The sequence below is a fragment of the Lacerta agilis genome, chromosome 3, assembly GCF_009819535.1.
Source record: "Lacerta agilis isolate rLacAgi1 chromosome 3, rLacAgi1.pri, whole genome shotgun sequence".
NCBI lineage: Eukaryota > Metazoa > Chordata > Lepidosauria > Squamata > Lacertidae > Lacerta > Lacerta agilis.
In genome coordinates, this window is record NC_046314.1 from 16,208,034 (window position 1) to 16,231,564 (window position 23,531).

The following is a 23,531-nucleotide window of genomic DNA, read 5'->3' on the forward strand; positions in this document are numbered from 1 at the left end:
GATCTTTGCAACAGTATCGCTGGCTATCAATAACAAGGGCTGATATCAAGGTTTTCTTAAGCCGTCCTGGCTTTTATTAAGACTCCAGACGAGCTGGAAAGTTAGTAGAACCCGCATGCTGCAAACTTGTGGTATTTTGTTAATATTTGTTCGCAGATGTATAGCTGAATAAAGGGGTGCAGAAGCAAACACAGCAGACAGTATCACCCCCAAACCTGCTTGTGCAATCTAGAAAGCCCTTGGTAATCTTTCAGCAAACTGCAAAATTGAAAAAGGGTAACCTGTAAAAGGGTGGCTCCAATACTTTGGCCACCTCATGAGAAGAGAAGACTCCCTGGAAAAGAACCTGATGTTGGGAAAGATGGAGGGCACAAGGAGAAGGGGACGACGGAGGATGAGATGGTTGGACAGTGTCTTCGAAGTGACTGGCATGAGTTTGGCCAAACTGCGGGAGGCAGTGGAGGATAGGCGTGCCTGGCGTGCTCTGGTCCATGGGGTCACGAAGAGTCGGACACGACTGAACAACAACAACCTGCAGAGTACCATTTAGTACAGGGGGTGCTACCTAAGTGCAGCATTAGTCTGAGCTTGTACTCCTGCTTTTTTCTCCCTGCCTCCCTGCACAGGTTTCAAGACTATTTCTAGCATAGCACCTAGTACTTACACACATACGAACATTTATAAATTAATTGCAAATATTTAAGGAGGTGACAATTGTAAAATGGAGCAAGGCATTTGCTGAATTAAAGAAGGGGGGCACACCTACCATGCTTACCTTTTGAAGAATGACCAGTAACAGGGTTTTTTCCCCCTTCTTTTCCTGGATGGTGCTTAGGATACTTGGAATCGTGTCAATACTCATTTAGGTTCTTAGATCTTAGGCCAGTCACAGCAGACATGGAAGGTGCTGGTGGTTGCCGGGAGAGGAGATGGAATGGGGCCATTTTCTGCTACAGAAAACAACAGCTCCATTCTCAAAAAATAATATTCTGTCTAGGTCTCCTGGACTGTTTTGCCAGGTGAAGAATGCCTACAAGATTAGGCCGGGGAAGGGGGCCTTATGTGAAAAGCAAAGAACAAGGTATTTTTCAAAAATACATTTGGAATTTAAACCTCCTCCCCTTCCAATCACCTTAAATGGAAAAAGTATCAAGGTTGTTCAACTGGGAAATCAACTCATTTCCCGACACCCTAGTTCTAAGCCTATTATACTTAGAAGAAAATCCCATTATTTCAACACTTATTCCCATATACATCATTAAGAATGGAAAACGTGCATATAAAAGAACCAAGTCTATCTGCCCCTAGAACTAAAACTTCTCCAAATTACAGTTATTCAGAAGTCAATGGCTACCTGGCATAAATGACTTGTTTTTAAAAAGGTTTTTTTATAGAGGTTGGTAATCCCTCCTAAAATGCAGACATAATCTCTCTCTTTTTTAATAATCATTTTTATTAGTTTTATATACATAAACAAAATAGGGGGGGAAACCACATTTAATTCCATTCTTTTAACATTGTGGCCTTTTAAGGCCATGACTTCCCTCAAACCCTCCATATGGTTTTCAAACCTCTATCGTTTTAATCTATACTTCTTAAATCTATCATTGCTTTAAAATGCAGACATAATCTCAAAGGGATATGGTTGGGGACTGCATGCCAGCAGCGATGCCCCAAATATGCCACACCCTCCCATCTGAAACATGCAAGTTTCTGGTGCCAATGGGAGACCTATTTTTTGGAGCAGGCCATTGCAGGGTATTTATGCCCAGGTCAGGTTTTCCTGTTAACGCTGGTGCTTTTTTCCTGCCCTTTTTACAATACCGTATTGTGGTTTTAATTGATGGTACTGCACCCCCACCCCAGAATCGGTTGCAATGGAGAGAAGGCTAAAAATATCTTAAATGCTTAAAAAATAATGCATATGCACTCACTCATACGAGCCTGCTATAAGCCTCATGGAATACACCATTTCAACGGCGAGTTTTCCAGTTGTTCTTAGCTCTCCATTGCATATCTCTGGATTGTCTAAGCCCCACCACACAATCACAGCCGTCCTTCTGTCATGGTACTAGGGCCAGCCTCAGTGTTTGAAGATGGTGGGATCTTGTCATACCACCTTCCAACCATGCTGCAGCAGTAACTGCCCAAACTGGAGACTTATTTTGCAGAAGCAACTGTATGGTCTATGGGTAACTGCTTCTTTAAATGGCTTGAAGAGCTCCCAGAAAAAAAAAGCTTTGGAGCATGATTCTCTCTCTCTCTCTCTTTTACATTTGCGTGTAACCAGTGACCTGTTACAACTGTCACTCAAAGAAGATACTCCTTCAAGAAGCATAACGCTGGAAGGATTTAATGTGTATACCAAGCACAGGACGGGCTGCCTTCAAACATCTTTGTGCAATCCTAGGATGCAAGTTATCAGGTATAATTCGATTTAGAATCCAGCATACAAGGATACTTGCAGCACAATAGTGGTACCCCACAAGACGAATGCCTCGCACAACGAAAAATTTGCAAAACGAAAGGGTTTTGCGAGTTTTTAGTTGACTCGCGAGACGAATTCGTCTATGGCTGTTTTTCGCAAGACGAATTCGTCTGGCGAGGTACCACTGTAAGCCGGCACTGGACCGTGCCGCGTTTTAAGGCTGCAGCGTGCCGCGTCGCGTTTTAAGGCTGCAACAGCAGCGCTGCTGCTCGCTCGCTGCAGCCTTAAAACGCAGCGCGGCTCCGGTGCCAGTCGGAAGGGGCGCCGGCCGATCGCGCCCACCAAGATGGCGGGCGCGATCGGCCGGTGCCCCTTTCAACCAGCGCCCCCGGACTTTCCCCCCCATAGGAACGCATTAATTAAATTTTAATGCGTTCCTATGGGAAAAGTCTTGCGGAACAAATTAATTTCATCTTGCGAGGCACCACTATACTAAACATCCTTCTTGAAAAACAAATCCCATTGAGTTCAGTGGCCCTTGTAGCAGAACCCTCTGCATACTCCTGAGTAGACGTGCCATAGGATTGCATAGCAAACGTCCCTGAACTGTGGGGTTTATTTTTGAAAGATATTGTGCTGTTAGTAATACAGTGGTGCCTCACAAGACGAAATTAATTCGTTCTGCGAGTATAGTTGTATAGCGCAGTGTTTTTCAACCACTGTTCCGCGGCACACTAGTGTGCCGCAAGATGTTGCCTGGTGTGCCGTGGGAAAAATTGAAAAATTACTTTATATATAGTCAATATAGGCACAGAGTTAATTTTTTTTAACATTTTCTAATGGTGGTGTGCCTCGTGATTTTTTTCATGAAACAAGTGTGCCTTTGCCCAAAAAAGGTTGAAAAACACTGGTATAGCGAAAATTTCGTCTTGCGAAGCACCAACGGGGGAAGAGCGGTTTGACGGGGGGGGGCAATCTCGAAAATTTTTCGTCTTGCAAAGCAAGCCCATAGGAAAATCCGTCTTGCGAGTCAGCCTTTCATCTAGCGAGGCATTCGTCTAGCAAGGTACCACTGTACCAATATTGTGCTTAAAAGTAAACCCCATTGTGTTAAATGGGACTTACTCCCAATAAAGCATGCCTAGGATTGCAGCCTCCTCCCTTGTTAAGTGTGCTAAAGACAAGGCAATCCTGTACACGCCTCCTCAAACAGAAGTCCCACTAAGCTCATTGAGGTTGGTTCTCATAAAAGGTGGTCTAGGCTGGGTTTCAGACAGGGCAAATGTCTTGTCTTTCCAATGTAGCCTTTACGGACATTGCAAACATGTTCAGAAGTAACATCCCATCACTTTGTAGCTTTGTTGGAAAGAGGCTTGCAGGCTCTTGTAAGTTTCCTAACCTTTGGCTTGTTTCTTAAATACTGCTCCTCTTTTATGCTGGCACTTTGTGCTCTCTCCCTCTTACCTGCCACCCCCACAAATGAAGATTTAGCATTTCGAAGCTTCTAATAAGGAAACACAACAATGATGCATACAGATAACTTTGCCATGTGTTTGTTTAAGATATACCTTTATTTATGTACAACAAAAGGAGGCACATTTAGGTAATTAAACTCAATCCTAAATACTGTGAAAAACGACTCTGCATGGCAGAGAATCTATATGAAAATTTATGGTGAGTGTTAATTAAAGGAAAGTTTAGACTGATAGTGAGGGTGGGTGTGCTGTATTTGTACACATATATGTAAAATTTGGGTCAGTGTTCTTGTATAGTAGTGCTAACTTAGATGGCAGCTTATTAGTCCAATGACTCAGAACCCACACCAGCCAATTTACACTTCAATCTGAGATACATTTACTTCTAAGGAACAAGCTCAGAATCACTGTGTTTGGCCTGTAGTTTGTAAAAGCATTAAAATGCCAAGTGGGCTACAACAGCTTAGGTCACAATTTGCCATTAATGCGAGTACACTAGCATTAATCCATTACAGGTGGGAATCTGGTCATTTATGTACTTGATGCATAATGATTTGTGTGTCACAGCCAACTCTTACGATTTGCTCTGAGATTCCAGTTTGTGATTCTATGCAATGCCCCATTCATATTTTGTTAGTATAAATCACTCAAAATAACTCCAAGGAATTAAATATATGTACGTGAATCCGTGCAAAACACTGTATTATATTATAATGTTCCATGGATATGTGAAACTTTCTTAACAGACACCTGCGCTAAAGGAGAACAGTCTCAGCCAAGAAGTGCAGGAATGCCACGTCATGGCTTACTGATTCTGAAAGAACCACATACCTATTTCAGGTGTGCAAATGTAACAGACAGAAAGTCAGTTGTGGATCGGGACTTGGTGAGCATATCCAAAGCAGTAGGTTTCACCTGTGCCATACACTAAACCTAAACGGTTTGACTAAATGTGATCTGTGAGGTGCTGCTATCCAAAGAAGCATACCTGAAGTAAGAGGTTCTAGTTGAGGTGATGGAAGAGTGCAATAATGCAGTAACTGCTTTGCAAAGTCAGACAACATCAAAGATGCAATCCATTGTTACGCATACATCAATTCTGACTGAAATATGCTATCAGCTGTGTCTGGAATACTGTTCCTAGAGATGTCAATAGAGAACCAGTGTACGATGGTACTATTACATCATGCCAAGCTGTTTTCAGTTGGGTTTCCTCACCAAAGCAGAAAAATACTTATTGACTTGAGCGATTCACAGGCAATTTCTCTCTATCTTGTATTCTTGGAATTCCTTTTTGGAGCGCAAAAATGAAGCTGTCACATATTTCAAATACAGTACCATGCACAGCTAATTCGGATATGAAGCACTGAACTATCAGAAAACACCTACGAAAGCAGACATCTTTCCGTTTTGTTTGCAGAACAGCAAAAATCTCCCTTCAGCCAGAAATATACAAAAACCTCCTTCCCCTCTAATTATTTTCTTTAAATATTAATTTATTCTGATATTTTCCTCTTTAAAAAAACAGAGTCTGCATTGATTGTGACAAATCCCAGCCAGAGACACAAAATAACTTAGGCTCCATTTGTTGCAATGAGGCAAGATAACAGAAGCAAGAAACTGTAAATTCTGAAAGACTATCTATTGACACTACTTTGTTGCAGTGGTTCTCCTTGACCTTTATTTTAATAGCCCTACCATCACTTCACTGATATCCCATAGTTTCCTTGCAACCAAATCATCCATGGCATTGGGCAACAGTTGTTCCTCCTTGCAGTTTCCAAAATATTTCCCAGATACACCCTCTACTTCCGGGGAGGAGGCCAGATAAATTGAAGTCTGGGCTCCTTCCAGAGGGGTTTTGAAGAAAGCCCAAGATACCAAATTGAAGAGGGGCTTGGCTAGCAAAGGGATATGTATATGTCTGCCTAGATTTGTTCTGACAATACCGGGATGCAGCACATTGACCGTGACCCCTGTGTTCTCTAAGCGACGGGCTAATTCCCTAGTGAACAGTATGTTGGCCAGTTTACTCCGGCTATAAGCAAAGCTTTTATTGTAATTTAGCTCACTGTTCAAATCATCAAAGTTGATCTCGCCGTATTTGTAAAGCTTGGAGGAAACCACCACAATCCTGCTGGGCGCAGAGCTTTTCAGAAGTCCAAGGAGGAGGTTGGTGAGCAAGAAGTGCCCCAAGTGGTTGACGCCAAACTGCATCTCAAAGCCGTCCTCTGTCTTCATATAGGGACACTGGAATATCCCTGCGTTGTTGATCAGAACATCCAGCCTAGACTCCTCCTTTACACACCAGAGGGGAAAAAAGTAGTCAGACATACTAATGTAATAATATTAAAATTATTCCCTTTAAAAAAGAAAGATTAAAAAGTCTGATCCCTTAAAAGTGAAGGCGAACCTGAAACCCTTTACAGCTGACCACTTCCAATGCTACCAATACCTTTATTGATTTGGCCACACACCATTTTGATTTTCTGCTCACTCCAACCTGAACCTATTGACCTTTTTTCCTGTCAATGTTTTTCCTCTTAGGGTTATTTGTTGGGATGGGACATACTAGTGGTGGGTAGGCCCACACTCTTTTCTCCCACTTTCTGCCACTCCTTTCTCTCTTCCCTCCTCTCTGCCACCTCCTTTTCACCACATGAAAAGTAGGCCAAAGGCTGCTCTGTCATTAAACTCTCTGTAGGTGACTTTCCATGTTTCAATCATTCTCTCAGCTTAGCCTATGTCACAGGTTTGTGATACAAGAGGGGCATTTCCCCCCTCTGATATCTTTGGGGAAAGTGAGGGGGGAAGAAAAAATGAAATTAAAAACACTTTTCACAAGCAGCACGGCCTCATACAAGTTCCACAACTCATCTCATTTTTAATAGCAATTAAATGTTATTGGAGAACACTCCAGCTGCTGAAACACAAGCCAATTACAGTGCAATGTTATTCATGTCTAATCAGAACTAAGTCCTAATGAATTCAGTGGGGATTACTCCCAGGTAAGCAGGGACAGGAATGCAGTCTCGTTCACCAATAATATTTAGCTATACAGCAGCACTGTGCCAGAATCGTCAGGTCCATTATTTCAAAATATCACACCTCCAAAAACATATGATAGATGATCCAGATTCCTTGCTATTTCAGGTCCATTGAAGAAGCAGCCACAGCCCATATGTTTGAAGAGTTGATCTTAAGAGTGCAAGCTCTTATACTGGTTCATTTGGTGTGAACAGACGCTCTCCTCATATTTAATTGATCACTTATTGATTACTGGATGAAAGAAGACTTGCAGTGACATTCCAAGGAACGCAAAACAAATACAGCTTATGGCTTTGTCTTCTCTGCTAAATAGTCACTGTTTTACTCTCTTTTGATGCTTTGAACAGTTGCATGGCAAGATGTGACATTGGAAGGTCAAATGCTCTTTTATGAATATTTCTGTATCTGGATTCCATTTTCCTATATATGTAACATACACTTCTCTCGCTTTTGTGATAATAATTCTAAGATTTGTTACTGACATGTCATTCTTGTTGGAAAAAGGATACTGTGTGTACTTCACAAAACCAATTTGTATCTGATACAACCAAGGCCAAAACCAGATCAACCTGCTCCTCTTCTCTATCCACCCTGCAGTTGTCTGTCTTTAAATCAACAGGATTAGGTTGTAAACGCCCTCATACTGGCTAGTCTGCATTTCAGATTCAGCAAAGATATATTCTCACTGCTAATGCTTATGATGCAAAGAGAAAACCATTTTGTGCTGTGCCATTTGGGTAGATTGCTACATTAAACAGCAACAACTACAGATGAAGGGAGCTATCATTAAAATGTTAGGCATACATTGGACAGCTCAATTGGTAGAGCACGAGGCTCTTAATCTCAGGGTTGTGGATTCGAGCCCCAAGTTAGACAAAAGATCCCTGCATTGCAGGGGATTGGGCTAGATGACCCTTGCGGTCCCTTCCGACTCGACAATTGTTTTGACTCTTGGGTCCCATGAACGCTGGAATCCAAGACGTGCATACTAGAAGAAAGCCCCACTTATTTATTCTGAAATTCTATACCTCAGACATTCAGTTGGGATCAAAGGTGAAGGGTCTTTAGCTGCAGCCCAGCCAGATGGGTGGGACATAATAATAATAACAATAATGGTGACTATTTAGCTGCAGCCCATAATAATAATGGCAGCTCTTTAGCTGCAGCCCAGCCAGATGGGCAGGGTATAAACCACAATCATAGCTCTTTACCTTCAGCCCAGCCAAATGGGTGGAAAACAAAATAATAATAATAATAATAATAATAATAATAATAATAACTCTTTAGTTGCAGCCCAGCCAGATGGGCAGGGTATTAATAATAATAATAACAGCAGCTCTTAAGGTGTATCACAGCCAGATGGGCAGGGTATATAGTGATAGTAATAGTAACAGTAATTGTAGCAGCAATAGTAGTAATAATAACAATGGCGGCTCTTTAGCTGCACCCCAGCCAGATGGGCAGGGTAATAATAATAATAATAATAATAACGGCAGCTCTTAAGGTGTATCACAGCCAGATGGGCAGGGTATACAGTAATAGTAACAGTAATTGTAGTAGCAATAGTAGTAATAATAACAATGGCGGCTCTTTAGCTGTAGTCCAGCCAGATGGGCAGGGCAATAAATAATAATAATAATAATAAATCGTTAGGTGCAGCCCCGCCAGATGGGGCGGGCATGTGTAAATAAATGATTAATAATAATAATAATAATAGTAGTAGTAGTAGTAGCTCTTTAGCTGCAGTCCAGCCAGATGGGCTTGTCTCTTTACCTGCAGCACCTGCTGGCAGAAGCGGCGCACGGAGCACAGCGAGGCCAAGTCCAACTCGCGCACCACCAGCTCCCCTCGGCCGCCGCCGCCGCCTCCTCTTTCCCTCGAGCTCAGGCCCATCTCGGCGCGCAGCTCCCGGGCCGCCTCCTCGGCGCGCGCGGGGTCCCGGCAGGCCATGATGACCCTCGCGCGGCGCCTCAGCAGCTCGGCCGCCGCCGCCCGGCCCAGGCCGCTGTTGGCGCCCGTGATGATCACCGTCTTGCCCTCCATCCGGCACAAAGCAGCGGCGGCGGCGGCCGTAGCGCTGCGCTTCCCCGCGGCGGCCGCCGCCGGCCAGAGGCGCCGGGCGAGGAGCAGCAGCCCTCCGCCCAGAGCCGCGGCCACAACCACCGCGGCGGCAGTGGCGGCCATCGCCCTCGGAGCCCCACCCCAGAGCGTGAGGGCGGAAGGGCCGACAGACGCGCAACCCGGGAGCAGCGCGGCCCTATGCGCGCGGGCGTGCGCAGGTTCCACAGCGCCGCGTTGCGGTCGGCCCTTCGCGAGGCATCCTGGGAGGTGTAGTTCCCGACCGCTCGGCGGGAAGGCTGCTCTTAAAGGAACAGCCGTCGCAGCACGTGGTGCGCTAGGAAGCCCGCACGACGCGTTTCTTATTTTGGTGGTGGTGGTGGGGGGTGTGTGTTAAAATTTATTTATTTGGTTATTCAGGTTAATGTTTTACAATCTCATATCCAACACACAACATAAAAACAAGGTTCCACAGAATCTCCTGGACTTCCCTCCTCCTCTTTGTGGGTTCCTACTGTTAGTCATTTCCTCCTGTATCTTTTAAAACAATCCAAATCTTTCACATCTCCATTATATCCAAAATTCACCATCAACACCACAAGTGTTATTCCACTTTTAGCTGTTTACAATGGTTTTAAAGATAAATTATAAATTCCCCCCATTCCTTATTAAAATGTTGGTCTTCCTGATTTCTGATTCATTTTGGCTATTTCCGCATAGCTGTCAAGTTTCGGATTTGAAAATTAGGGATCAGCACCCTCACCTGTCCCGGGGACAGTCTACGGTTCTCAGGGACAGTCCACGCCGTGGTAATCCCCCCAGGCTACAAATTAATTTACAGCAGGCTACACACCATCTTTCCCCACCCCACGTTCATATGTGGGATTTGACTGGAGTAACCAGGGCCGTCTTAAAGGGATCGGCCGCCCTGGCGCGACGATCCCTCGGCGCCCCCGGTGGGCTACCTCGGCGCCCCCGGTGGGCTACCTCTCCGCCCACCTCCCTCCCGCGCTGGCCGCCCCTCGGGAGGAGGGTGTGGGCAAGCGGGGGGTGAGGGGCATGGCGCTGCAAGCCGGCTACCCTCCGGAGCCCCAGCTGGAGCGCTAATTACTTCCCCCAAGAGTTAAATGAGAACTGATCAGAGGCAGCTACCAGAGAGCTATGAGATTCAGGTGAGGGTGAGGGTCAGATGACTTGTCAATCCCAGCAGGTATATAAGAGGATGACCCCGGCCTGCCTTCGGCCTGCCCAGGCCAAGCCCATCGCTTTCTATTCCCATATGTTGTCGCCCACGGAGCGCAACTATGCTCAAATTGACAAAGAGGCATGTGCCATTCCCTCTGATGCAGATTATATATATATATAGGGTGGGGTGGGGGTGTTGCACATGTGCCCATCAAGCTGTGTGTGGGAATTATCCCTCCGTGTGTGATGCTGTCAGGAGGGGGTCATGCAAATGCTGCGCGTTGTGCAGAGTGGAAATATTTAGGTGCAATGTTCTATCCATGGATACAGCTTGCAGAGGGGAAATTTGAGAGGGCGAGGGAGCATGGGTCCGCTGTGGGGAGTGGAGCGCATTTCTTGTGCACGGGTGCCTGCCTGCAGAAGGGATTTGTGCTGCGGAGGTGTTGTGGTAAATGCCTATGTGGTTGTGTTGACAGGTGTGCAAAGGAGGAGTGCAGAAGTTAAAGGTATCTGTCTATATGGCCTTTCCAAAGGCCAGGTAGTGCAGTCAGCTGCGGCCTGTAAAAAGCCAGGCCGGGAGCCACCTTAAGTTGAGGCTGCATAGGCCTGGTGGTGCATGTGATTACGATTCTATTCAGTTGAACCTCTGGTTACAAAGTTGACATTTTTTTAGCAATGCCCCCCTAGTAAGCCTTCTTAGTTCACTTCTTTTTATTTCGAGGCAGTGCACACCTGTTTGTGGAACTGCAAACCTTTCCAGTCATAGGGGCTGGGTGGCGCGGCACACCAGGGCGCCAGGCCCCCCAGGGGCGCCCCCGTGAGCCCGCCAGCATACCGGGCGCCCCCTCCCGAACCTGTGCCCGCCCCCATGGGCGGGCGGGCCGCCGGGCGTTTGCGCCCCCATGGGCGGCCGAGCTGCAAGCCGGCTGCCCTCCGGAGCACCAGCTGGAGCGCTGGGAAGGGCGCGCAAAGCCCCGCACCGCTCCCTCATCCCCCGCTCGCCCACCTCCCTCCCACGCTGGTCGCTCCTCTGCATGATAACAGAGAATAAATTGTAGTGCTTTCTGTTTTGGGAGCTGGAAGGTGCACTGGGACCTAAATACAAATGCCTGAATACACTTTGAGCACAGACGTCTGCCTTACGTCCTTAAAAGAGGGCTGAAGAAATGGTTATTCTCATTCCATGGGTGGTTCTCTAGGAGCAAATGATTTTGCCATACAATCCCAGTTGAATGAAATGTTGGCAGTCTAATTCAGTGACAGTGCAGAGGTTATGCAAGATACATTTAAAAGTGCTTAGAAATATTAGCCTAGAAATATCAGGGATGTAATAATTGCTGCATGCATTTCAATAGCGCAACTTAAAACAAGAATGTATATTTTATACTTCTACGGGACAACCGTTCATGAATACGCCTTTAAAAGACTCTTGAATAGATAGAAAAATGCTGATTACGTCTCTAAAAGCCGCTTTTATTAAACCAGACAAGTAGTTTAAAAAAGAAGAGGGTACGTGTGTATCCCTATAAATCACAAGACATTTACTAATTGGTTTATACCACTTTCACGCAGCATAAACCATGTGACGCACTAGACAGAAGGCAGGGCCCGATCTACTGACTGCCATTAACAGTTATATATACTGCCGCTTTGGTGTTTGTGGTAGCAGGTGTCTGTGTGCATGATAATGCAGCACAGCTCAAGTTCTAGATAATGCACTGGGCCTGTATTCAGAATTACTAAATGAAAGGAGTGCTATTTGCATCCCATTCCAATCAATGGGAACTATTGATTTCATTTGGATTGCATTCTATTGGCTTGGATCCTGCAGTCTAGCCGGTGTGTACATGGGGCAACAGACTTGTCAAATAAAGCAGTAACACATACAGAATCCCGTATTTCCATAGCTTTTGTGCAAAGTGTGCACTAGGCACTGGTTATTCGTCAAGACACAGCAACGAATGCATGGCCTTCTGTTACGTTCATGGTTCTGTAGAGCAGAGGGAATGATTTAAGTATTACAATGGTAATATTTCCCAATAGCCAAAGAGCCCAAGTTAGAAAGGTCGACTAAAACCCAATCCGTTTAAGGAGTGTATATGCAAGTATTTCAACTTTCCCCAAAATATATATTTATAGTAAAAATATATATCTCCTCTAAAAATAGATCAGGAAACTGGAGGTCACACTTAAATATAAACCTTGATAAAAGTCCAAGAATGGAAATTTCAGACTCAACACCGCATTCAAGGCTAAGCTAAAAAAAAGCAACTTTAATTTTTGGCAGGGCTGTCTTTCAGCTTGGACTTGTGGTACTTCTGCCCAATGCCATATGGCACGTGCGCAGCAATCGTACCCAGCTGCCGTGCTCCCTCTATGTGAAACATCTGATCATCAAAGAAAATATGAGGTCTGATTTTGGCCAGGACTGGTCCCTTAGGTGCCCCTGCGAGGAAGAGGGCTTCATCGATCTGCACTCCCCAGCTGCGGAGAGTCTTCAGCACTCTGGCCCCAGAACTGGCGGCACTTCTGGCAGTCACCAGATACGTTCTGATTGGCGAATCTAGCCGTTCGTTCTTCGCGTAGAACTTCTTCTGGACTCGTCCAAGGTCTTCCAGGAAACCTTTCAAAGGACCCTAAAGGCACAAAATATCAGAAACACATTTACCATATGGAGACTGGTGAATCAGAAGAGAACTATGAGGGCTGTAAAAAGGGTAAAGGACGGATAAAAGTTTTAGCTAGAGAAAAGGTGCATAGAAGATTGCTTTAGGCTAAGTTTGATCACTGTACCATTTATTTATTTATTTGTTGTTGTTGTTGTTGTTGTTTGTATACCGCCCTATACACACAGGTCGCTGGGTGCACAACATAAAATCACAATATAAAAAAGACTAAATACATAATCAAAATGAAAACAAAAACAACCCAATAACGCCCCCCTCCCCAACTTTTAAAAAGGGCATTGAATGTCAGTCATCTAGTTCAGCATTGACTAAACAATGGTTTCCCAAATTTGGGTCTCCAGCTGTTTGTGGACTAAAACTCACATCATCCCTAGCTAGCAGGACCACTGGTCAGGGATGATGGGAATTGTAGTCCAAAAACAGCTGGAGACTCAAGTTTGGGAGACCCTGGACCTGGGGGCAAGAATAACAACAACAACAACAAATTATTATTATTATTATTATTATTATTATTATTATTATTATTAGTTCCCCAGCCACTCTGGGCGGCTTCCAACAGAGATTTAAATACATGAAAATATCACACATTAAAAACTTCCCTGAACAGGGCTGCCTTCAGGTGTCTTCTGAATGTAAGGTAATTGTTTATCTCTTTGACATGAGATGGGAGGGCGTTCCACAGGGCGGGCGCCACTACCGAGAAGGCCCTCTGCCTGGTTCCCTGTAACCTCACTTCTCGTAGTGAGGGAACCGCCAGAAGGCCCTCGGTGTTGGACCTCAGTGTCCGGGCAGAATGATGGGGTGTGGAGACGGTCCTTCAGAAGCAGTAGGTTTAAACTACCAGCTGCAGCTTCCATTAAACATAAGAGAACGTTGGCTTCCTTCCTTGTCATTCTCTTAGAGACTATAAACATTTGGGTGGTTCTACCAGGGTACCCAACGTTATCAGGACAGGACGTTAAAGATCTATTGTTATTCTTTTAAAACAGAATCTGTTTCCAATCTAAGATTCTTCCACAGATCTTTCAACGCTTGTTAAGGCTTCCAGTAACTTAGGGGGTAAAATTATAGCAAACGTTGACCACTATACCTGTGCCAGAGGCTTATTCTCATTTAGTTTCTCGTGCTCAAAAAACCTATCCAGGCCATGTTCTTTCACAATTATTTCAGACTCGTCAGAAAACAGAACAGCGTCTCCATCAAAGGCTACTCGGAGTTGCTTGTCATCGTAAGGGACGTTCTTATTCCCAGTGAACAATGTGGCTGCAGCAATTCCTGCGGAAATATTTCAGAAGTCGTTAAGTCTGTATCTGTATCTCATGTACGTTGAAGGACATCGTTATTATAGCATAATAAAGGATCACACCTTGGTGGTAAACATAGGGGCTCACGTGCTTGATGTAGTGAACATTTTCTGACTAAACCACTACTTTCTAGAGTACCTAAGGCTGCAGTCCTATACACACTAGGAAATAACCCCCACTGAATGCAAAAAATGCATCCGATTGTGCTGCAAGGCTGCAATCACCATTTGCACAATTGCTTAGGAGCAAGTCCCACACTGGACACAAAATTCAGACTGCATTCATTTTTATGTCAACTGAGTTTGCTCACTAGGAGGCCATGCTTTCATCACTTATAATTAGGACTCATATGTACAGGCGAAGCTCAAAAAATTAGAATATTGTGGAAAAGTCCATTTATGTAAACAATTGTTTTCATTAGCTACTGGAGTTTAATATACGAGATAGACTCATGACATGCAAAGCGAGATATGTCAAGCCTTTGTTTGTTATAATTGTGATGATTATGGCATCCAGCTGATGAAAACCTCAAAGTTGAGATTGTTAATTTGGCGTTCTCTTCAGCTGTACGCCATAATCATCACAATTATAACAAATAAAGGCTTGACATATCTCGCTTTGCATGTCATGATTCTAGCTCATATATTAGTTTCACCTTTTAAGTTGAATTACTGAAAGAAATGAACCTTTCAACGATATTCTAATTTTTCGAGTTTCACCTGTAACTGAAAAACTTCCATTTTCTTAAACCCAATGGCATTGGCCTGATGAAAGGTGCCGTCTTACTATTATAATTCTTCATTTCTACAGTTGTCTGTAGAATACTTTGGATGAAAGCCCAGAAGCACATTCTTGTACTGATATACTTGAAATATGTACGAAGTGTAAGGCAACTGTGTTCTACCACGCTGCATGTCCTGGGGCTCAAAATTCAGGATGTTCCTGCTGGTCCTAAAAGGCTGGTGACCCTTGGGCTAGTGTATGACTGAAGCAAGGAAAAGAACTTGTCCAAACCTTCTTCTATGGCTTCTTGAACTTTTTCAGAGTCAGCAGAAAGGTACAGATTCGTAAGGTACGCTTTTAGGTACCCGATGGGAGACTTCCCTCCAGTCATACAGAACCTTTCAATTAGCAGGCCTGGAATGGATAAGAATTTTTTTTTTTTTAAAAAAGAATCATTTGATGCACAAGATACACAGGTTTTCTTGCAATACAATTATGTGGCAGCTGTGTTCTCCTTTGGGAGGCATGTCAGGAGCTGGTTTAAATGGGAGAGGTGAGATATGCTTCCAATCCGATGTTAATGTCTCATGGTCTCTACATGAGAATCTGAAAGAGATCTGCCACACCATCATGCAGGAGAGCAGCATCAGAGTTATGGACTCGGCCTCCTGGAATTTTGTTGCAACCTGCTACAGACAGTTAAAAAGGTAAAGGTAAAGGGACCCCTGACCATTAGGTCCAGTCGTGTCCGACTCTGGGGTTGCAGCACTCATCTCGTGTTACTGGCCGAGGGAGCCGGCGTACAGCTTCCGGGTCATGTGGCCAGCATGACAAAGCTGCTTCTGGCGAACCAGAGCAGCGCACGGAAATGCCGTTTACCTTCCCGCCGGAGCGGTACCTATTTATCTACTTGCACTTTTGACGTGCTTTCGGACTGCTAGGTGGGCAGGAGCTGGGACCGAGCAATGGGAGCTCACCCCATTGCGGGGATTCGAACCGCCGACCTTCTGATCAGCAAGCCCTAGGTTCTGTTGTTTAACCCACAGCGCCACCCACGTCCCTAGGCTACATACAGTTACTTACAATTTAATAATTACACGGGACAAGCATTTGATTTGTTCTCAGCCACGGACGACTTTAGAATAAATTTGGCATCTCCCCAAATGATAAATTTGGGAACAGACGGCTACATCATTGTGGTGGTCAGGCAGGGGTGGTAGTACCCCACTTGACAACAGCTCCTACCACCATGTTCCTTAGCCTGCTCTATTCCACCATCCCCTAAACTCTGGATTAGTGAAAGTCACACGTAAGTGGAAAATCAGATGCTGCACACAAAACCCCCGGAAAGGCCAGTCAAAATCCAATTACCTGGTCGCCCCAGTGCAGGGATTGGCCCCAGCAATCATAGCCAATCGACAGGGATGGTGAGACTTGCATTCCACCAACATCTGGAAGGGCCACAGATCACCCAACCCAGCCCTAGCTAGTTCGTCACTCAATTCCTCCTTGCCATTTTCAATTCCATCTATGTCCCCTGTGTTCCTCCCCTAGCTCTGCAGTTCTTCATTTGCAGCTTTCAGTTGCATTGCTTCCCAATCCAGCCCTTTTTCAAGGCCAGGGGTGGGGACATGGCAGATGCGACAAATCATCTTGGAGAGGAGGAGGAGGAGTTGTGGAGCGAGGGTGAAACCATGTTGCTTTTCAGCCAGGTTGCCAGATGTCCAACAACATTAATCTGTGGGACATTTGGAGCCAGTTATGACAGCTTCTTATATCTGGCAAGTAAATCTTGCCAGGCACAACTCAAGTACTTCTTTGAGATATATCTTTAATCTAGGGCTACCCTAGCCTCTGTTGGGATCCAGAAATCCCACAGGATTCTGCACAGAGGTGCAGGAAGAAACCCAGCCTTCTCTCGAGTTTTGCTGAGGAGGCACTCAATGGCGCACAACAGTGAGACAACGTGACAAGAGTGACGGGGAAGTAGCAGCAGCACAGCCAGATGGGCAGGAACATAAGCCCTCCAGACTCACCGTAATGGTTAATGCTGTTGATAAGTCTGACACCGACTTGAGCATGGTTATTAGTCATAAGCACAATATCAAAGAGCTCTTCATCGTCTGGATACAGCTCACGGAGTCGGGCGTTCACCAGCTCAACTGCCTGTGGATGGGCAAACATATAGAGTTCATGCATCGGCTCAATTTTAGCTGGTTTCATCAGGTCTTCTGACCAGGACAATGCGAGAAGCAGCCTAGAAAAAGAATGCACTTGCCAGCTGAACTTCCATAATGTGTTCTATTAATAAGCGGGCCTGTTAAATTTTGGTGCAAAAGGAACAAACCCAAACCCCACCTTCCAACAGTTACGGAAGGAAGTGCGTCTTACTGTTTTCAGTTTGGGCACCTACGATTATAAATTGTAACGTTAGCTATCCTAGAGCTGTATATACCCAAGGCTGTTCGGCTTGGCTTCCTTTTTTTTCAGGGGTGGGTGGGGAGAAGAGAAAGGAAATCCTTCCCAATTACTGAGCAGAATGTAGTAGACACTACTGCATGCAAAAATGAAAGCGATGAAGAAAACGGAAGTGTTTACACACTGCAGAGAATGCTGCCAGTATTGCTTTCAAAACAGTTAGGAATGATGATGATGATGATAATTTATTACTTACACCCCACGCATATGGCTGGGTTTTTCCAGCCACTTTGGGTGGCTTCCAACAAAATAATAATATTAATAATAAAGTGATAAAACATTAAAACTTAAAAAGCTTCCCTATACAGGGCTGCCTTCAGATGTCTTCTGAAGGTTACATGGTCACCCATCTCCTTGACATCTGATGGGAAGGCATTCCACTGGGTGGGCACCTCTGCCGAAAAGGTTCTCTGTAGCTTCATTTCTTGCAGTGAGGGAACAGCCAGAAGGCCCTCGGAGCTGGACCTCAGTGTCCGGGCTGAACGATGGGGGTGGAGACGCTCCTTCAGGTATACTGGACCGAGGTCGTTTAAGGCTTTAAAGGTCAGCACCAACAATTTGAATTGGGCTCGGAAACGTACTGGGAGTCAATGTAGGTCTTTCAGGACCAGTGTTATGTGGTCTCGGCGGCCGCTCCCAGCCACCAGTCTAGCTGCCACATTCTGGATTAGTTGTAGTTTCTGGGTCACCTTCAAAGGTAGCCCCACGTAGAGCGCACTGCAGTAGTCTAAGCTAAGGTTACCAGATTTTTTTCAATGAATCCGGGGACACTTTTCAACTTCCATGGATTTTGCATGGGGACTGATTTGTAAATCCAGGGACTGTCCCCGGGAAACGGGGGGCATCTGGTAACCAAGGTCTAAGCGGGAGATAACCAGAGCATGTACCACTCTGGCGAGACAGTCTGAGGGCAGGTAGGGTCTCAGAATATAGGAAGTTGCCTAATTATGGTATGAGACCATTTGTCCCTCTAGCTGCATAGTGTCTACACGGGCCAAACAGCAGCTCTTAAGTGTTTCAGATGGGAGACATTTCCAGCTCTGCCGAGAGAGGCTGGAGACAGTCGTTGGATACATGCAGAACACATGCTCTAGCAGAGCTCCAAATCTTCCATTAACAGCCATATGTTGCTTTTGCCCTTTGTGTGCTAAGCTACTTTTAAAACACAGATCTTTATCCCAGTCTCAACAGAATGAACCATTGTAAACTAGATCATCTCTGCTTTTTACTTGGTCTCGTTTAGGATTACGAGGCACAATGGGAATCAATATCTCCCTCAACTTTCACTCTCAGTTTTTGGTACGCTCATTTAGCACTCCCAGCCCCTCAGTAAAAAGTGGGCTGGAACTCCCAAACATCATTTTTGTGTGTGTTTTCAAGGAACCACCACCAGAGAAACCAGAAGGCCATCTTTTCTATTTGCTCTCACTCTGAAAGTCTGTGTGTTTATCTGGCAGCAGGATTATGTAACATGCAGCCGGATTATTGCTTTTGGGCAGAGGCAGGGAAAGGGGAGGAAAACTGGGTGGCAGGGAAGGAGAATTGCAGCTCTGAGATGCAGAGAATTATATATATGTAGATGTATATGTAGCCCCTATAGAACTGGACTGCTTGAGAGGAAGCTGGTTTACCTTCACCAAGGCAAAAGCTGGGCCGGGCTTCAGGGTGACGTTCTCGTTTGCCTGCTGATACTCCACATACTTTTCCACGCCTTGCTCCTCGTAGATTTTCCTCTCTTCCACCATATCGAAGAGAGCCCGGGAGGAAACAGCGATGGTGATGGCGTTTTGGGGTTTGGGCTGCGGGAGGCAAAATAATAACGAGGATAACATTATTGAGGAGACAGCCTTAATGGGGGAAGAGTGTGTGTGTGCCATGGATGCAGCTAGGATTTACGTTAGGAGGGGGGCAGGCTTTAAGTGGGGAGGCAGAACCTCCGTTAGTTATTTTTATATATTTACTTGATTTGGGGGGGGGGGCGGCAGTTATTCCCAATCCCTGCCCGCCCGCCCCCGATACGTCCATGGTGTGTATGTGTGAAAGAGATTTGGAGCGCAGGAAGGGTACGAGCGCGCGGGGAGGGGGGGGGCGCATGAGAAAGAGAGATGGAGGCCAGTCTGAATTGTTTTACAGAGAAAAGCAGCGAGGGGCGTGTAACCACTTGGGGCGAGGAGCAGCGGTACAAAGAAGAAAGGGACAGCCATTTAGGGCTTAGGGGAAGGAAGGACTCGCTTGCGCCATTGCGCAGCCTCTCCTAGGAAGCAAGTTGATGCTGCTGTTACCCTTTGCACGCTTCCTTGGACCCCAGAGGGCGGGATCTCTTACTCCCGAGTAAAAAGCAACAACAAACCCCGTGGCCTTGCAATGTACTTTTTTTAAAACAAACAAACAAACTCACGGGCCGGGGTCTTTTAGTGGAGGCGAGGCTTTCGTAGGCAGCCTTGGCCGCTTCCCAGTCTAGCTCGGCGACGGCCACTTCCTCCTCGGAGAGAAGCTCCATTTTGCAGCCGGTGGAGCCGCGCTGCTCGTCCTCTTTGTCCGGGTTGCAGCCGCTCATCCTCCGGCCTGGCGTCGCTGGCTGGGGCTCGACGGCGCGCAGCCGGCCGAAAGGGCACCCGCAAGGGGAGGGAAGAATCGCAGAGTGCCAGGCACCCCTCGGACGCCCCGGCAACTGCTCCGGCTAGAGGGGGAAAGAAAGGGCATGCCCAGTCCTGCCTCGGGCCCCGTCGTTTTCCGTCTTCTCGGCACGCCCGTCCGCGCCTCTCTCCGCCACACCCTTTGCCCCCAGGCACAGGGCGGGGAAGACGTGAGGAGGAAGCAGAGCTGCGCCTCGGAGCGCCGGTGCCTTTTCGCCCAGGCTAGAGGAGGAAGCGCCGTCGAACCGGTCGGGCGGCGATCGTGCGCACAAAGTGGCGCACCTTTCCTGCAGTGGACGTTTAGGCGCGCTTAACTCTGCAGGGTTGTGTTAAGGGAGACTCGCATCTCACGATTAGGATCCGGCTGGAGATCACACGCACAACATTATTATTATTATTATTATTATTATTATTATTATTATTATTATTATTATTATTTATTGCTTATATGCCACCCATCTGACTGGCTTGCCTCAGCCACTCTGGGCTTCTCCCAACAACAACAACAAAAATAGTAAAAACACATTGCAACATCACACTACTAAAAACTTCCCTGAACACAGGGCTGCCTTCAGACGTCTTTTATAAAATCGCAAAATGACACCTGCTGGGAGGGCGGGACAATATTGGAATCGTAGAATTGTTGAGTTGAAAGGGATCCCCAAGGGCCATCTAGTCCAGTCCCATGAAATGCAGTTACAGGTGAAATGCAGACAGCTAAAGCATCCATGGCAGATGGCCATCCAACCTCTGCTTGAAAACCTCCAAGGAAGGAGAGCCCACCACTTCCTCAGGGAGACCATTCCACTGTCGAACAGCTCTGTCAGAAAGTTTTTCCTGACTTTTAGTTGGAATCTCCTTTCTTGTCACTTACATTCATTCATTCATTTATTCATTCATCCCCTGCCTTTTGGCCTGGCCGGGGTTCACTACACCCATCTACATTCCATACTAACCGTCCCCACAGCAAAACCTTGCAGAATGCAAGTCCTCCTACCATGCACATAATCATCTGTCATAATGATGGAATTTTTGCTAATGATCAATAAAGACTATGGCTTATCTGATTTGTGAATTTGACTGTTAGTACTCACAGAAGAAACCTTTGACTGGACCTAAGAATTGATCCATACTTTTACATGTTTGCTGTGCACACGTCATGAAATGATACGTCGTGACAAATCTTTGTAGAAACTGCATTTGTCAGTAAGCTCTGAATGGCTGCAGCTACTTTGCACAAGCCTACTGTACTGTCATCATGCGAAAGGCTGGACTGGATGAATCCCAAACCGGAATTAAGATTGCCGGAAAAAATATCAACAACCTCAGATACGCTGATGATACTACCTTGATGACAGAAAGTGAGGAGGAATTAAAGAACCTTTTAATGAGGGTGAAAGAGGAGAGCGCAAAATATGGTCTGAAACTCAACATCAAAAAAACTAAGATCATGGCCACTGGTCCCATCACCTCCTGGCAAATAGAAGGGGAAGAAATGGAGGCAGTGAGAGATTTCACTTTCTTGGGTTCCATGATCACTGCAGATGGTGACAGCAGTCACGAAATTAGAAGACGCCTGCTTCTTGGGAGAAAAGCAATGACAAACCTAGACAGCATCTTAAAAAGCAAAGACATCACCTTGCCGACAAAGGTCCGTATAGTTAAAGCTATGGTTTTCCCTGCAGTAATGTATGGAAGTGAGAGCTGGACCATCAAGAAGGCTGATCGCTGAAGAATTGATGCTTTTGAATTATGGTGCTGGAGGAGACTCTTGAGAGTCCCATGGACTGCAAGAAGATCAAACCTATCCATTCTTAAAGAAATCGGCCCTGGGTGCTCACTAGAAGGACAGATCCTGAAGTTGAGGCTCCAGTACTTTGGCCACCTCATGAGAAGAGAAGACTCCCTGGAAAAGACCCTGATGTTGGGAAAGATGGAGGCCACAAGGAGAAGGGGACGACAGAGGATGAGATGGTTGGACAGTGTTCTTGAAGCTACTAACATGAGTTTGGCCAAACTGCGAGAGGCAGTGAAGGATAGGAGTGCCTGGCGTGCTCTGGTCCATGGGGTCACGAAGAGTAGGACACGACTGAACAACAACAACAACTGTACTGTATGTTTACAACAGTATGTCATCATTTTGTTATTTATATGCTGCCAAAATCTTTTCTGAATAGGGCTGCCTCCAGATGTCTTCTAAAAGTCAAATAGTTGTTTATCTGTTTGACATCTGATGAGAGGGCATTCCACAGGGATGGCGCCACTACCGAGAAGGCCCTCTGCCTGGTTCCCTGTAGTTTCACCTCTCACGGTGAGGGAACCACCAGTAGGTCCTTGGAGCTGGACCTCAGTGTCCAAGCTGGGCGGTGGAAGTGGAGACTTCCTACACGTCTAAGAAATTAACTCTGGTGAGCACCAGTGTGTAAGTGGCAAAATCTCTTCCCTTGTAAATTATGAATTTGCATTTTGAGCTTCCAAAAAATCACACGCATGTTTTAGTTTCAATGCCGACACATCCATGCTGAGCATAACCAGAGAAATGTCATGATATATGCTGTAATCGTGTGCAGACTTATTATATGGTAGGTCCCATTGACTTCCGTGGGACGTACTTCCAAGCAAATGTGCTTAGGGGTTGTGCTGTAGGTTTTTGAAAAGTGTGTTGCGCTCGGGATAGGCTTTAATACTTTCTGTTCATTATATTCTCTGTTGATAGTCTTAGCACACAGTCTTTTTCAAACTGGGGCAGAATTTCTGCAAGATTAGTACCACCATCTGTGGTGGAAAATTAAGATTTATTTTTTATGTTGGCCTTTCAAACCTTTTCAGACTAATTCATGAGCAGGAGAGGGGCATTTCCTGAGTGTTTTTAACGTGATGTATTCGCTCCAATCCAGCTACCTTCTCTGATTACAAGAGTGGTTCATTTCCCCTCATTATTCTCAGTCTTAATGCAGTTAGTGATTTCAGGCTGGCCACAATAACTGATTTGATAAATCAATCCACCGTTTTAGTTGTATGCAGCCTTTTATTCACTGCACAGGCCTTTCCAGATAATTAGTGCAATGAGGCCGCAGTTGTTGTTGATTTATTGCAGACAGTCTGCACGTCCTCCCTACATATTTGTTGCAGGGATATAATGTTCCTGAACATTTAAACCACGGTGTTTTGTCACTTGCAAGCTTCAGTTTCCATGCAGGTGTGACGTGGCCTCCCCATGGCTGTGGTGGGCCTCATCGGGCATCCCTGTGGCTGTGATGGGCCTTGCGGCCTCTTCCCAATGTGCAATGGGTCCCCCCAAAGTTGGGCGGAAGCCGGAACCTACTATTCAAAGAAACCAAACAGCTGAGGGCTAGTGAGCACAACAACTCATCCTGGTAGATCTTGCCCCAATGAGGCAGTTGCGAGAACTGAAGGTCCCCGCCTTCTTGCAGCTCTCTCAGCCGCCTCTTACCCTGGGTCCATACCAGGCAATCTGAGAGACTTCGGCAAAGCATCATTCTGGTTCT

General features: G+C 45.8%; 2 protein-coding genes across 2 annotated transcripts; both read right to left on the minus strand.

Moving 5' to 3' along the window:
- Positions 1-3,975: 3,975 nt before the first annotated feature.
- On the minus strand, positions 3,976-9,173 carry LOC117043349 (retinol dehydrogenase 14-like). The gene is made up of 2 exons (XM_033142912.1): positions 8,725-9,173; positions 3,976-6,201 (listed from the first exon to the last, which is right to left on the minus strand). The coding sequence occupies exons 1-2, from the start codon at positions 9,133-9,135 to the stop codon at positions 5,584-5,586; spliced, it is 1,029 nt and encodes a 342-aa protein (XP_032998803.1). The 5' UTR covers positions 9,136-9,173; the 3' UTR covers positions 3,976-5,583.
- Positions 9,174-12,201: 3,028 nt separating this feature from the next.
- LOC117043348 (cytosolic 5'-nucleotidase 1B-like) lies at positions 12,202-20,271 on the minus strand. Its single transcript, XM_033142911.1, has 6 exons — positions 19,785-20,271; positions 19,018-19,185; positions 16,945-17,074; positions 15,200-15,322; positions 13,972-14,156; positions 12,202-12,830 (listed from the first exon to the last, which is right to left on the minus strand). The coding sequence occupies exons 1-6, from the start codon at positions 19,941-19,943 to the stop codon at positions 12,468-12,470; spliced, it is 1,128 nt and encodes a 375-aa protein (XP_032998802.1). The 5' UTR covers positions 19,944-20,271; the 3' UTR covers positions 12,202-12,467.
- Positions 20,272-23,531: the final 3,260 nt, after the last annotated feature.